The 14,064-nt window shown below is 30.3% G+C and overlaps 1 protein-coding gene across 1 annotated transcript; it reads left to right on the forward strand.

Moving 5' to 3' along the window:
* The first annotated feature begins 4,395 nt into the window (after nt 1-4,395).
* On the forward strand, nt 4,396-13,690 carry LOC120256340 (putative disease resistance protein At1g50180). Its single transcript, XM_039264037.1, has 3 exons — nt 4,396-4,726; nt 11,295-13,185; nt 13,406-13,690. The coding sequence occupies exons 1-3, from the start codon at nt 4,428-4,430 to the stop codon at nt 13,688-13,690; spliced, it is 2,475 nt and encodes an 824-aa protein (XP_039119971.1). The 5' UTR covers nt 4,396-4,427.
* Nucleotides 13,691-14,064: the final 374 nt, after the last annotated feature.

Consider the following 14,064-nt stretch of genomic DNA (forward strand, 5'->3'; position numbering starts at 1 on the left):
GAATTTGTGATGTTTTATTTAAAATCTGAATTTTCTTTATTCATATCAGCAAATGCTGTTTTTTTTTAAAAAAAATTTCTGAATTTCGGATATTTGTTTAATTTATGAATAGTTCATGTATTTAAATTCAGATTATTTATTTATTTTGAATTTCAGGTATTTATTTAATGTTTGATTAAAGAATATTATTATTTTTATTCTCTATTCATGTTTGTATTCCATTAACTGGTGTATTTTGATATAACAAAAATGGGATCATGTTACTGTAAATTCTTGTACTTTGCTTGTTTTGAATTTTGGTTAGTTCATTGTTTTGTGAATATGCCGTATTTTGACATAGAAACTAGTCCCCAATTAACTATGCAATAACTCTGTCACTAGGGGTTAAACACTGACCGTGTCGACACGTATTTTGTTCTATAAACTATAGTTTCCCACCGCTTGCCGTCGGTGAAGAATATCAGTCTTTGATAATTTTGGCTAGTGTCACCGAGGGTAAAAATATGGCTTTTGATAATTTTGTCTCGGGTCACCGAGGGTAAACATATGAATTTTGCGTTTTTGTTTTGGCAATAGTTGTTTAGGGGACCTATATGCTTAATTTTTTAAATCTATGTTATGTGAATTAAATTTGTGTTGTTGGTTTTGCAAACTGTTAAATTATGATTTTTGATAAGTGATCCCTATATTTTTAGTGGGTGCTTACTGGGCTGTCAAACTCATAAATATTGTTGTAATTTTTTTTTCAGATCAAGAGTAAGGGTGAGTGGCGGATAGCTTAGCAGGGATCGTTGGGTCATTGCCAATTTATTTCGCTTGTAATAAGTCCCGTTTGTTGTGGGCATAGATTTTGTTTGAATAAATTTGTAATGACTGTGTAAGACACTTAGTTATTTCTTTTAGTGTTGAACTTTGTTCTTGTTTCTAGTTTTGCTTCTCTGTTAGGTTTTGTGATTTTGATAACAGGTTTTGAGGCCTTGCATGCCTACTGGGCCTCGGCTTGGTTGGTGTGTGGCCGTTTGTCAGTGCACTGAGCCTGGCGAGCCGGGTTCGGGGCGTGACACAAAATATCATAAAACTAAACTGATTAATTTTCTAAAAAAATTATGATTTATTAGCCGGAGAAAATGTTCTGATAAGAAAAAAAATATATATTTATTTGCATCTGTTTTGTCTGTAATTTTTTTTAAAATTTGTTCTTCCCTACAATATCACTATTTACTATATATAAATACACCTTAATTACAAGAAAAATCACATTAGTTCTATTTTATTATTTTTCATAAATTTTTATAATTTGTGACTAATGGTTTATTGACTGATCAAATTATTAATTAGATAAAGCTTTAATTTTTTATAAAAACAATAAAATACTTCTATTATAGATCAATTAAATGAATAAAATCTCATAGTTATATGTTAATATGTCTTAAGTTCCAATAAATCGATCAAATTAAATGAAAGAGAAATTTAGAATTCTTTCATAATAATATAATATCAATTAAATTGATATACATCATCAAATTCTAAATATAAATTTATGTTACTCAAGTATTATAATAATATAAAACCAAACATTTAAACTCATAATTTATTAAAATTTATAATAGTCACTATATTTGAACCTAATGTTCACTTTTATTGTGTGTGTATAAACAACTAATACAATTTTTTTTATGACGGGGCAAAGTAGCATGGGATAGTTAAGAAATCTGGCTTAGGTTAGCCGAGTCATTTAATATATATCTAAATCACCCATATCAAGTTTTTGAACACGCAAATATTGAACAACAAAAATGATGCGGAAGAAATGATGAGTTACTATACAATTTGGGTAACTATACAATCTGTTAGTTCCGGAGGGGTAGGCGTGTGTAAAATAAAGGTATAATCACTAAAATAGTCCATGTACTTTTCTCTCTCTTCTCTTTTGGTCTCTCTACTCAGAAATACTCCAGATTAATCCCTTTTTCTTTTGAAAATGTGCCAACTTAGTTAGAAATGTTCTCAACTAGTCCCTCTACTTTTAAAAATGCACCCACTTAGTCCCTTTAGTTGGCCCATTTTTAAAAATAGAGGGACTAGTTGAGAGTATTTCTAACTAAGTGGGCATATTTTCAAAAGTAAAGGGACTTGTCTAGAGTATTTATGAGTAGAGGGACCAAAAGAGAAGATAGGGAAAAGTAGAGGGACCAATTAAGGTATTATACCTAAAATAAATGCTCGATCTCACAAGAAATTAAAACACACATAAACAATCATGCAAGAGAAAGAAGACACACAAGTTAATTATCCTTTTACCTTGATGCTCTTTCCAAATATTGGCATTCTTCATGTGAACCAATGAGAGGAATTTCTCTTAAATATAATCTTCAGTCATGATCTTCTAGTTCTCTTGTCTTCATGCGCCATGTCACCATGCACTTGCCACATCATCATCTTTGTCACCTTGTTACCTGTCAAGTTACTATTGCCACATCATCTCCCTTTGCCATGTCACCACTTGGCTTGTCATATAATGTCAATCCAAGTCTTCAGACCTAACACAATCTTTTTTATAATATTTCTCATACTATACATTTGACTTTGTCTATTTTCTCTTATCTGGTATTACTTCAGAGTCATTTGGCTTTTCAAAGAGTAGGTAAATTTTTATGGGATAAATTTTTGTATAGAACTTGTACTCTTTTAACTTAGCCTCTCAAAAAATCCTTTTGTAAGATTCATCCCAATCTTTTTTTTTTTTGGAGTCAACTTATTTATTTTCAAACAATTTAAAAAAAAAAAAGAATTAAGATTAAGCAACTAGAATGATCAAAACATGGAAAGTGTCTTAAAACTATAAAATTCACGAAGCCTTGCAGCAACCCTAACTAAATACTTGAGATGGTTCAACTAATAATTAAATGACATGATGTATCAGTCTTCTTGCTTCTGTCGATCCTGTGTTGGTTTCTATATAGGATTTTTTTTATATTAATATAATAGTCATATATTGTCTAATCTAGAAATTTAAATTAAAACTCAAACATAAAATTATATGTTGAGCTATTATGAAAAATCATGATGAATAATTTTAGAGTCTAGATAAGCTAAAACCAGAAATATTACTTCGTAAAATTTCTACCAAACACTATTTAGGTCGTCTCTTTTTATTCTACAACCCTCCATCTAAAGAGCTTCCACTTTTCTATACGGTATCTACAGGTTGTCTAAAAACATGTCTATAGTATCTTAATTGATTATTTCTTAACTTATCAATAATAGATATTGTTCTCAGTTTATTTTAGCTAAACTCATTTCTTAATTAATCTTCCTTATTAACATCTGACATCAATTTCAGCATTCTTATCTCAACCATGTTTAGCTTTTGAGTGTGTTGTTTGTTATCTGTCCATGATTCTGATTCATGCATGATAATTGATTTAACAACTATCCAATAAACATTGCTTTTCAATCTAAAAAATATTTGATGTTGAATCCTAAAGCTTCCCTCCCATAATGCAATATACAAGGACAAAATTGCTTTTTTTTTATTAGATAGCCAACCATTGGATCGCCCGGCAATACTGTTCTTGTACTAATCATGAATTGAAAAGTTGGATATAGTATTGTTCATGTACTACTCACGGACATGGATGTGGGTTCCCTATGGGAGAAACAGTGATTTTATCCCTTTAAAATTGCAGGGCATGGGGATTTTTCTAAGAGGTTTGTTAGCCACTGTAATTGGTGCACCTCTGTACATGTTTATCACTTTGACAATCTCTTAAATCAAAGGCACTTCTCGTCTATTAGTCAAAAAATAAAATAAAATAAAATAAAATAAAAAAGAGGAATGCGTCTATGGGAATGGTCACATGCTCTCATTATACAAACATCACCGTACGCATGCTCTTGTGACTCTTCTTCACTCTCATCACAAGCCCTTCATAAATGGAGATAAAATTAGAAAAATAAAATATAAAATAAAAGAAAGAAGAAACCATAATGAACCAATCCTTCTCTTTCTTCTTTTCTCTTGCTCTTCATCCAACTAATGATATGTCTTTTTTTTAAAAAAAAAATAAACATTAAAATTGGTATATATAACAAAGCATTGTCCCATCTTAAAAAAGCAAATAATAATAAAGAACATAGGCTGATCACCTACTTTACTCTTGGTATATTTCTTTTCTTTCCTTCGTTTTCTGTTATTCCCATTTGGCCATATGAAGCAATTCATCACTAGATATCTTTACTCTTGCTTTCTTTCTTTATATCACCTGCTTGAAATGCTTTGCTGCAAACGCAAGTAAGCATCTCTTTAAAACAGAGACATATTGAGAAGGTTATAAATATATAGATCATATTTAACTTTCTTCTCTTGATCACTACTGCTTGTCACCACTAGATTAAAACAAAAAAGAGAAGAGAGAAACAAATCAATGGCTGAGGCTGCAGTGGGTTTTGTAGTCCAGAAACTTGGTGATCTGATTGTGCAAGAATCCATCATTTTGTATGGGGTGAGAGACGAAGTGGAGTGGTTGGAACGAGAACTGCGGCGAATGCAGTGCTTCCTAAAGGATGCAGATTCAAAGAAGAACAAGACAGATGATGAGAGGATCAAGAACTGGGTCACAGAGATGAGAGATCTTGCTTTTGAAGCTGAGGATATTATTGACACTTTCATGTACTTAAAGCTCCGTCGACAACACAAGCCTGGTTGCGTTGGTTTCATCAAGGGGTATGTTTTACAGACACCAATTTTTTTTTTTATATACTTATCATAGTGCATATATCTTCTTTGTTTTTATTAATTTATAAATACTTATCCCAAAAATAAGCCGTTTCTTTTTGGCTTCAGTAAATAAGGAATTAACTGTGTTGATACATACTAAAACCTGTTTGGATTTATTTCTTTTTTCTAAAAAAGCACAAACTTATCAAATAAGTGTTTTTATGAGAAGATAGCATGTGTATAGTGGTTTTAATAAATAAATAAATAAGAAACACTAAAAACAATTGTTTTGTGTGCACATGGTAGATTCTAATCCCCTCGTGCCGATGTCTAACTGGGTAAATAAATTTTTAGGTGGTGGTTAAAATAATGTAAAAGCTTAAAAGTTAAATATAATATATTTTATTATATAGTAGATAGTAGGCCGGAAATGAAAACCCCTTTCCCTTCGCACAATTGTTCTCTATTGCAATGTATTGGAATGTGAATTTGTATTAGTTTTTTTTTTCATAAATAATCCTCTTATTTATGATCAAGCTCGTCTGGAGTCTTCCTTGAGCAAACACATTTCTATAGAAAAATGTGGCATTTTTAGTAGTGTGTTGTAATTATTTTCACACAACTACGTCTATTTCATTGGGGATTAATAATCTTTTAACATTACCTTCTAAGGAATGGTTGGTCCAAGACACTGAACAACAATGTTTTATTTTGGAAAAACACCATCATAATGCTAATGTACACGCGGTAGAAAGGGCTAAGAAATTTTGACTTTTCACAAAAATGGTCATAGCACATATGAATTCAAATAATTTATTAGATAATAAAAAACAAAGGATCTTGCGTACTATTCAAAATTCGGATGAATTGCGTAAAAAGACTATTGAGCAACTCGAAAGAGCTTGAGATCGCTTAAACAAAGTCGGCATTCCGAAAACTACAACGATTTTATTTTTTACGAAAAGCCTGTGAATGAATATGTATGGAATAAATAAATTCCATCCACCTAACTAAAGAACCGTTATAAATAATGAAGAAACTAATAAATTTAGGTAAAAAACAACGTAATAAATCGTTAGATTAATCAATATGTTATTTTTGTTAATTTATTTGAAATGTTATGAATTTTATGTATGATGTATGTTTTTTATTACAGTTTTCTAGGTTAAGTAAAGTAAATTGATAAAAATCTCGTTCATGTAAAACAAAACTGCTCGATTTAAATGCAGTTGACAATTGAATCCAATTTTTCTCATTAATTTTCATAAAATTTAAAAAAATTGGAAAAAATAAGAACCACATATATATAGATATAGAATTCATCATTTTTATGGTTTAGCTTCAATAATTTCTTCAGGTGCACTATGGTGAGTGTCCCTTGAAACTTCTTTGTAGGACGATACTTGTCGCCTTTGTTAAAAAAAATAGTTTGGTGTTTTTTCCTTTTCCATTTAAAACAAGCGATTGGTGTTTCTCTAAAATGCATTTTAAGGAGGAAAACAAGACGCTTTGATATAGGGCATGCATGTAAGTTTGTTTCATTAATTTATTATAATTATAATAATAATTATTATTAGTATTACTTCGGATACACATTAGAGTTTGATTGTAGTTATTAATTGGAATATATATATATATATATATATCAAAGTTTGATTCAATTATGGAATCCTAAGAACCATTAGAAAAGATAATTGTTAGAGGATTTTCCTTTTGATCTTCTAATAAGTTTTAGTTTTAGAGACTTTTTTGCCATCGTTTCCCCTAAGTCACACCGGGATTAACTTTTGTATATCCAAAATGTCCTTTTAAGAAAAAGGTTTTCCTCATTATATCCTTATGAATTTCTTCTACAATTTGTTTAGAGGTCCCAATCTCCTTGAATCTCACCATCTGTAGTCTCGTTGGTTGGATACATAGTTATTAAAAATTTGTTGTCATATAAATATATAACTATTAAAGTCCTACTTGGATAAGAATTAGAAAATTGCTTTTTTATAATTTAATAGAATTCTTCAATTAAAGTAATTATTACTTCGGATACGCATTAGAGTTTGATTGTAGTTATTAATTGGAATATATATACATATATATATATATATATATCAAAGTTTGATTTTAGTCATATTTTAGGATATATTTCAAAGTTTGATTCAATTATGGAATCCTAAGAACCATTAGAAAAGATAATTGTTAGAGGATTTTCCTTTTGATCTTCTAATAAGTTTTAGTTTTAGAGACTTTTTTGCCATCGTTTCCCCTAAGTCACACCGGGATTAACTTTTGTATATCCAAAATGTCCTTTTAAGAAAAAGGTTTTCCTCATCATATTCTTGTGAATTTCTTCTACAATTTGTTTAGAGGTCAATTTTTATTTTTATTTTTTATTTATTATTTTTTTTTTTGAGAAAGACGACAACGGCCACCCACGTGCCCTCACCTTACGTAAGACATGAGGTTCGAGTCCTCTCCAAAACGAACGCCCTACGCAAGGGACCCAATACTAATTGACCCAAAAACCGTTGGTGTTTAGAGGTCAAGTTTAGCACTTCAAAATATATTTTTTTTCGTGTGGTTGGGAGGTAGTAATTGAAAGTGATTTTTGAGGATGAAATTTAAAGTATGAAACTTTAAAACATATAATTTCTGGTCATGGTTACCCTTTATCAATCTTGATATTGACATTTTCAAATCCACATTAATATATCCTAAACTTAAATTAAATTTGTTTTTTATTTTTCAGTGAGATTGTAGGTGTCTAATAATTAGTTTACTTATTATATTTATTGTAATTATTGTAGTTGCTGCTATGGTTAATTTTTTATTTATTATTTTTTATGTAATTTCTCATTCAAGAAGTATTTCTAGGGATGAAAACCAAAATAAATTTTTAATTTGGGAAACACTTCTGAATTATCATATACAGACATAAAAACTTCAACTTATCTGTAATGGTCTTTAAGAACAAGTCCTACCAAATTAAAGAAAGCATTTTCTTTCATAACCTTATCCAAAGAGGATAAGAATGCTTCTAATATTTAAAATAATGAAGTGTTTTTACATTCGACTTATAGAAACACATTTTCATTTGTATTATTTTGAATAAGAACTTGTTTAGAGATTTTTAAAATGAGAAAAAAAATAAAAAATATTCTGATTTCAACTCTTTTAAAATTGATTTTATTTCAACTAAAGTTTTCAGACCCGCACCGGCCATCGACCCGGAGAAGTGTAGGGGTCAGGGGTCGAGGGGTTCAACCGCGTTGAACCGGGGTTGAACCGGGGTCAATAATTTTTATTAAAAATAATATAATTTTTTTAGTTATATATAATTAAAAATTAAATATTGTAGAATAAAAAAATAAAAATAATAAAAAAACATGATTTTTAAAAAAATTTAAGTGAGTATTTTTATATAAATAAATATTGAAGTACACCACATTAAAAATATAAAATACACCCAATAACATAATAATAAACTAATATAAAATTAATTGAGAAGCATAAAAATATTCACAAAGAAATACACAACTAAAAATTCATTAAAAAAATAAAAAAATAAAAAAATATTCCCTTGGTCTCTCCCTTCCTTAGTTTTTATAATTTTACATTATAACCCCCAAAACATTAATATATTATAAAAAAATAAAATAAGAATTATTTGTACAAACCCGGGTTGATGACCCGGTCAGGGTCCTCGGGTCACCGGTTCGATCGCCCGGGTTGCCGGTTCAACCCCGGTTTTATCAAAATCCGGTTTTATATATTGAACCGGACCGGTTTTAAGGCCGGGTCCTGGTCAACCCGGTCCGGTCCGGGTTTGAAAACACTGATTTCAACTCAGATGGAGAGAGAAAATAAAACCAGCTTAACAACTTGACATCTAGTGAACTAGATAGTTTACTTAAAGAACTCTTAACTTTCTCAATATGTGAAAAATAATAAAGTCAAAATTAAAATTAATTACTTATAGGTAATTAACGATATCTTGGTCTATTAATACTAGGTCATGCGTAGTTTTTGTCCTTGCCAAGGAACTGAGTTTAAATCAAGTTTATTGCTTTTTAAAAAACCACTTATTTTTTAAATTAAACAAATATTTGTTAAAAATAAATGTGTGTTTTCTTTTTTAATTTTTTTTAAAATAGTTATATATATCTAATTTTTAGTTTTTGGATTGACTTATGAAAAACTATATACAGTAAAATTTTTCTTCAAAAGTTATTAGACCCGTGATTAAAGATAAACTCTACGTAGTGTTCTGAAATAGAATGTTGAGTTATTTTTGTTGGATGAAAATATCCTACTAGTTTTGCACATGTACATGATGAACTATTATCAATTTTTTTCCCTCATGCTCATGAATCTTTAGTTCGTTTCAATCGCATTAGCAATGATTAGACATGTTCATGGGTCGGCCTGTATTTGGATCGTGTTGAATCTATAATTCATAAAATTTAAGCTTGCCCAAATATGGTAATATGGATTTTAATTTTTGCCAAAACCCACATGAATTTGATGACTTTTAATCAAAGCCCGTCCAAATAGGTTTTTTATCAAATAATAAATAAGTTATAAAAAAAGTTAACAATAATATTAATCTGTAAACATGACTAAATATTATTTTACCAAACACTTTAAAATTAAAATAACAAATATGTACAACATATGACTTAATATCTGAATATCACCTTTTATATTTTCAATATATGAATATTTGATTTTATTAATATCTGAATTATATATATATACCAGATTAATTAATAAATATACTATATAACTCGAACAGAGACAAGCCAGGCTCGGGCTTTTAATAACAAAAACTAGACCCAACCCGTTTTTAAAATAGGTTCTTTTTTTTGTCCAAGGCTTGGTCATTGGGCATCATATATTTGTCCAAACTCTCCCAATTTTTAGGCAGACATCCAAGCTTGGATAGGTGTACTAGTGATTTGATATATAAAATTTTTATTTATTTATAAATTACCAAGCATGTGACATTACTTTATTTATTTGAAAATAGTGACCTACCAAACCCTTTACAAATTTTTTTGACAAATAAGCAACAAGCACCTCTCATTTCCTGTGGCTTATGGACCTCTTAGAAAAATCCCCTGCCCTACAACCCTAAAGAGGTGAAACCATTGTTTTCCCACAGGGGACCCACATACCAAGCTCGTGAATAATGCTAATGAACAGTATTGAACCCAAATGTACAGTACATAAACAATACAAGAACAGTCTGCCGGAGAAAGAATTCGAACTCTTGCTTTTCTTATTAGCAATTTCATGTCATACCATTAGCCTATCTAATAGTTGAGCCCTTTACACTTTTATCTAATTGTTTGAGAACTTCAACATATTCATGATCTAAATGCACACCTACACACCCCATGTTAATGAAACTTTTATCTTTTATCTTTTTTTTTTTTTAAACCAATACAAATATGCTTTTTTATCCTTAAAAACACCTATTATAGATCGGTTTACATTCACTTATAAAAATAAGAGCTAACTTATATTATTCTAAATATTTTTATAGAAAATAATAAGCTAGACCTTTGAAATTAAATAAAAAAACTGCTTATTATCTAAATTAAACACTTACTATAAAAAAAACAATGAAAGAAATAAGTGTATGTTTTCTTATGTCTTTATTCAAACACTTTAGAGAGAAGCAAAGTTAAATTCTGGCTTTATATATCTAATTTTTAGTATTCACATTGATTTTTAGAAAAAAAAATGTATAAGTACTGAAATTGCTTCTTTCAAATATTATTAGACCAGTGTTTTAAGAATAAACTCTTGATAAAGTTTTGGATGAAAATATATCCTACTGGATTTGCACCTGGTAGATGAAAAAATATTCTCAAATTTTTTTTCCCACATTTTCATTAATTTTTTAACTCCTTTTGATCACATTTCCAGCGATTGGATATAGAACTTTTAAATTGGTTTATAAACTTGCCAACCAGATGACATTTCTTTATTTGAAAATATTGAACTAAGCCTTTTACAATCTTATACAAAAGATTCATGAACTAAACGCAGACACATGTTAATAGGCATTATTGTGCATTGCTTTTTTGATGAAAGCTTCAAATTTGCATTTCTGTGGTCTAAGGTTAAATTAACAGAAATTAATTGAAAGTATAGGAATATTAACTATACTTTGTTTTAAAATATAATTATATATATTTTTTCGTTAATTTTAGTAACGGATTTGCAACAGATTATTTTTTGTTTCTAATAAAAGAACAAATTTAAAACAAAATATTTTCCGTTTCAATATTTTGGCACGGGTAAATTCCCTTGATATTCCGTTGTTAACCTCTAAAACGGATTAGTAATAATATAAATTATATTGCAGAATTTAGCAATGAATTAACAATGGAATAATTTATGGTGCTATTTTTCAAATTTTGGAAACAGAATTTATTCCGTTACAAATCTATTACTAACGTTTGAAACTGGTTGCTATTTCTAAATTATTTGATCAAATGATATTCATTTATAGATGCATTAAAAACAAAATTTTTGATTGGTAAAAGGAATAACTATGATTTTGTCACAGGTATATGTTCATACCTGTTGAACTTATCCATAGACACAAGATTCATGTGGATGTTAGAAGAATAGAAGCTGAGATCCAAAAGCTATCTGAAAGTAGAACAAGATACGGAATTGCTAATATTGATGAAACAAATGGCACAACTAGTCAGTCTAGAAGTCAAGACATGATCCCTATATTACCTCAATTGAATGATGAAATAGATATTGTTGGCTTTGATAATGAGAAGAAAAAGATTGTGCAAGAGTTGGTTGACATAAATGATACAAATCAAACAGTGATATCTATAGTCGGTATGGGTGGTTTGGGAAAGACCACACTTGCTAAATCCATTTATAATGATCATGAAGTCAAGAGAAGTTTTGATATATTTGCATGGGTAATCATATCTCAAGAATATACCATCCTTGAGATTTTGAAAAGAATCTCATCAGAAGTTTCAGCAACTCCATCAGCCGATACAATCCGAGACCTCTCAGTTGCCATTTCTAAAAAATTGAAGGAAGGCAAGTACTTAATTGTTCTTGATGATATTTGGAAAGAAGATGTATGGAATGAATTACTTAAAGCTTTTCCGGATGTTAAGAATGGAAGTAGAGTTATTATCACCACTCGCTTCTTAAATGTTGCTAAGATTGCAAATCGTACTGCCCAACCTCATGAATTGCGATTTTTAAATAAAAAAGAGAGCTGGGAGTTGTTTCTTCGCAAGGTCTTCCCAAGACAAGATATTGAAACATGTTGCCCAATATATTTGGTTGATTATGCTCATCAGCTTATTCAAAAGTGCAGCGGTCTACCACTAGCACTAGTAGTCCTTGGAGGACTTGTCTCAACTAAACCACAAACCCAAGATGCATGGCAGAAAGTTGTTGAGAGCATGAAAGGGCAATTTGCTAAATGTGGAGAAAGGTGTTTAGAAATACTTGCATTGAGCTATAATGATTTGCCATATTACTTGAAATCATGTTATCTTTATTTTGGTTGCTTCCGAGAGCACAAGAATATTTCTGCACAAACATTAATTAGATTGTGGTCAGCTGAAGGTTTTTTACCAACAAAAACTAGTAAAACCGTAGAAGAAATTGGACTGGATTGGTTGGAGGAATTGACACAAAGATGTTTGATCCAAGTTACCGACTGGAAATGTGATGGTAGTGCAAAGTATTGCCGAATCCATGATCTCTTGCGTGATTTGTGCATTGAGGAAGCCAAAGAGAACAAATATCTTCAAATCTATAAGAATGACAGTGTAGATCATGTGACAATGTCAAATGCAACTGCAGCCCGACGACTAATCACATTTAATGAGATTGAGATTCTAAACTTTTCTAACTCGAAGTTACGGGGTTTATTCTTTGATGGGCATCATATTGATCCTCTGACCTTCCAAGTGATGAATAGACAGTTTGGTGGATTTAAATTATTAAGAGTGCTTTCTTTAAGGAATTTGTCTACATCAAAATTTCCAAGTGAAATCAAATCATTAATTCATTTAAGATATCTTGAGTTGCGTGCTTTCGGTTTGATGGAAGTTCCATCATGGATTAGTCATCTTCGCAATCTCCAGACTTTTATTATCGGTACTACTAAACAGTTAGAAAATATATCAGATTCACTTTGGAGGATTGACAGTCTCAGGCATGTTGATCTATGTATTTCAAGCACTTATCCACCGAATATGGAAAATATTGTATTAAAGAATTTGCAGACTTTAAAAGGGGTAAATGCTGGATCATGGATAGGGAATACACTTCCAAAGCTCACAAATCTACGAAAATTGTGCATTAATGATGTCACTATTGACCATGCTGATGCACTATCTTCATCACTCCAGAAATTGGGTCAACTTACCTCCTTAAATATAGAGGGAGCTCTAATTCCTTCCTACAATGTTATTACAGCATTTTTCCAAGCAAAAAAATGCCTCAAGAGTGTTTCTTCATGGAGAGTTAAAATGCAAACGACTTCCATACAATCAAGTATTTCCTCAACAACTAGTAAAACTAGTCTTGATTTATTCTCAATTGAAGCAAGACCCAATGGCAACAATAGAGAAGCTGCAATTTCTAAAATATCTAGAACTTGGAAATAAGTCATATTGCGGAAAACAGGTGATATGTTCGGCAACAGGTTTCCCTCAACTATTATCCTTGACAGTTGTGGGTTTTTATGAACTTGAGGAGTGGACGATAGAGGAGAATGCAATGCCATGCCTCAAGTATTTACTGCTATTTCGTTGTCCAAAGTTGAAGATGATTCCAGAAGGACTGAAGAATGTGCCACTTGATCAATTGGAATTGACATTAATGTCTGCAGAATTTAAAACTAGGATTAAGGAGAATACAGGAGAAGACTGGTACAAGATACAACATGTGCCCAACATCTCCATCATATAGCCTTAAGTGAGTTCCTTTAATTATTTAGTATAACTTTAATTTCAGCTATTTCCTTTCCATTTCATCTTAGAGTTAACTCTCATCGACCTTCATATTTCAGCATATGCAGCAATGGATCTATGTTCAATTGTTAGCTACCTTCAAAAGGTAAGTCTTAATATTTTATTAAATTGTATTTAGTATGTTTTGTTATCAAGGAATTATCAAAATATCAATAAGCAAAAATACATGGATTTGCATAGGGGTGAATGAGGAGTGCTTTTGAACTTCAAAGGAGCTCTAGATTAAGTGGCAAGCAAGGAAGCATGCATGAAGTTTCTTATGAAGTCTACTTGATGTTTGTGTTTATCTCTATGATTTTATTCATGTGATGT

The sequence above is a fragment of the Dioscorea cayenensis genome, unplaced genomic scaffold (genome assembly GCF_009730915.1).
Source record: "Dioscorea cayenensis subsp. rotundata cultivar TDr96_F1 unplaced genomic scaffold, TDr96_F1_v2_PseudoChromosome.rev07_lg8_w22 25.fasta BLBR01001402.1, whole genome shotgun sequence".
Classification (NCBI taxonomy): Eukaryota; Viridiplantae; Streptophyta; class Magnoliopsida; order Dioscoreales; family Dioscoreaceae; genus Dioscorea; species Dioscorea cayenensis.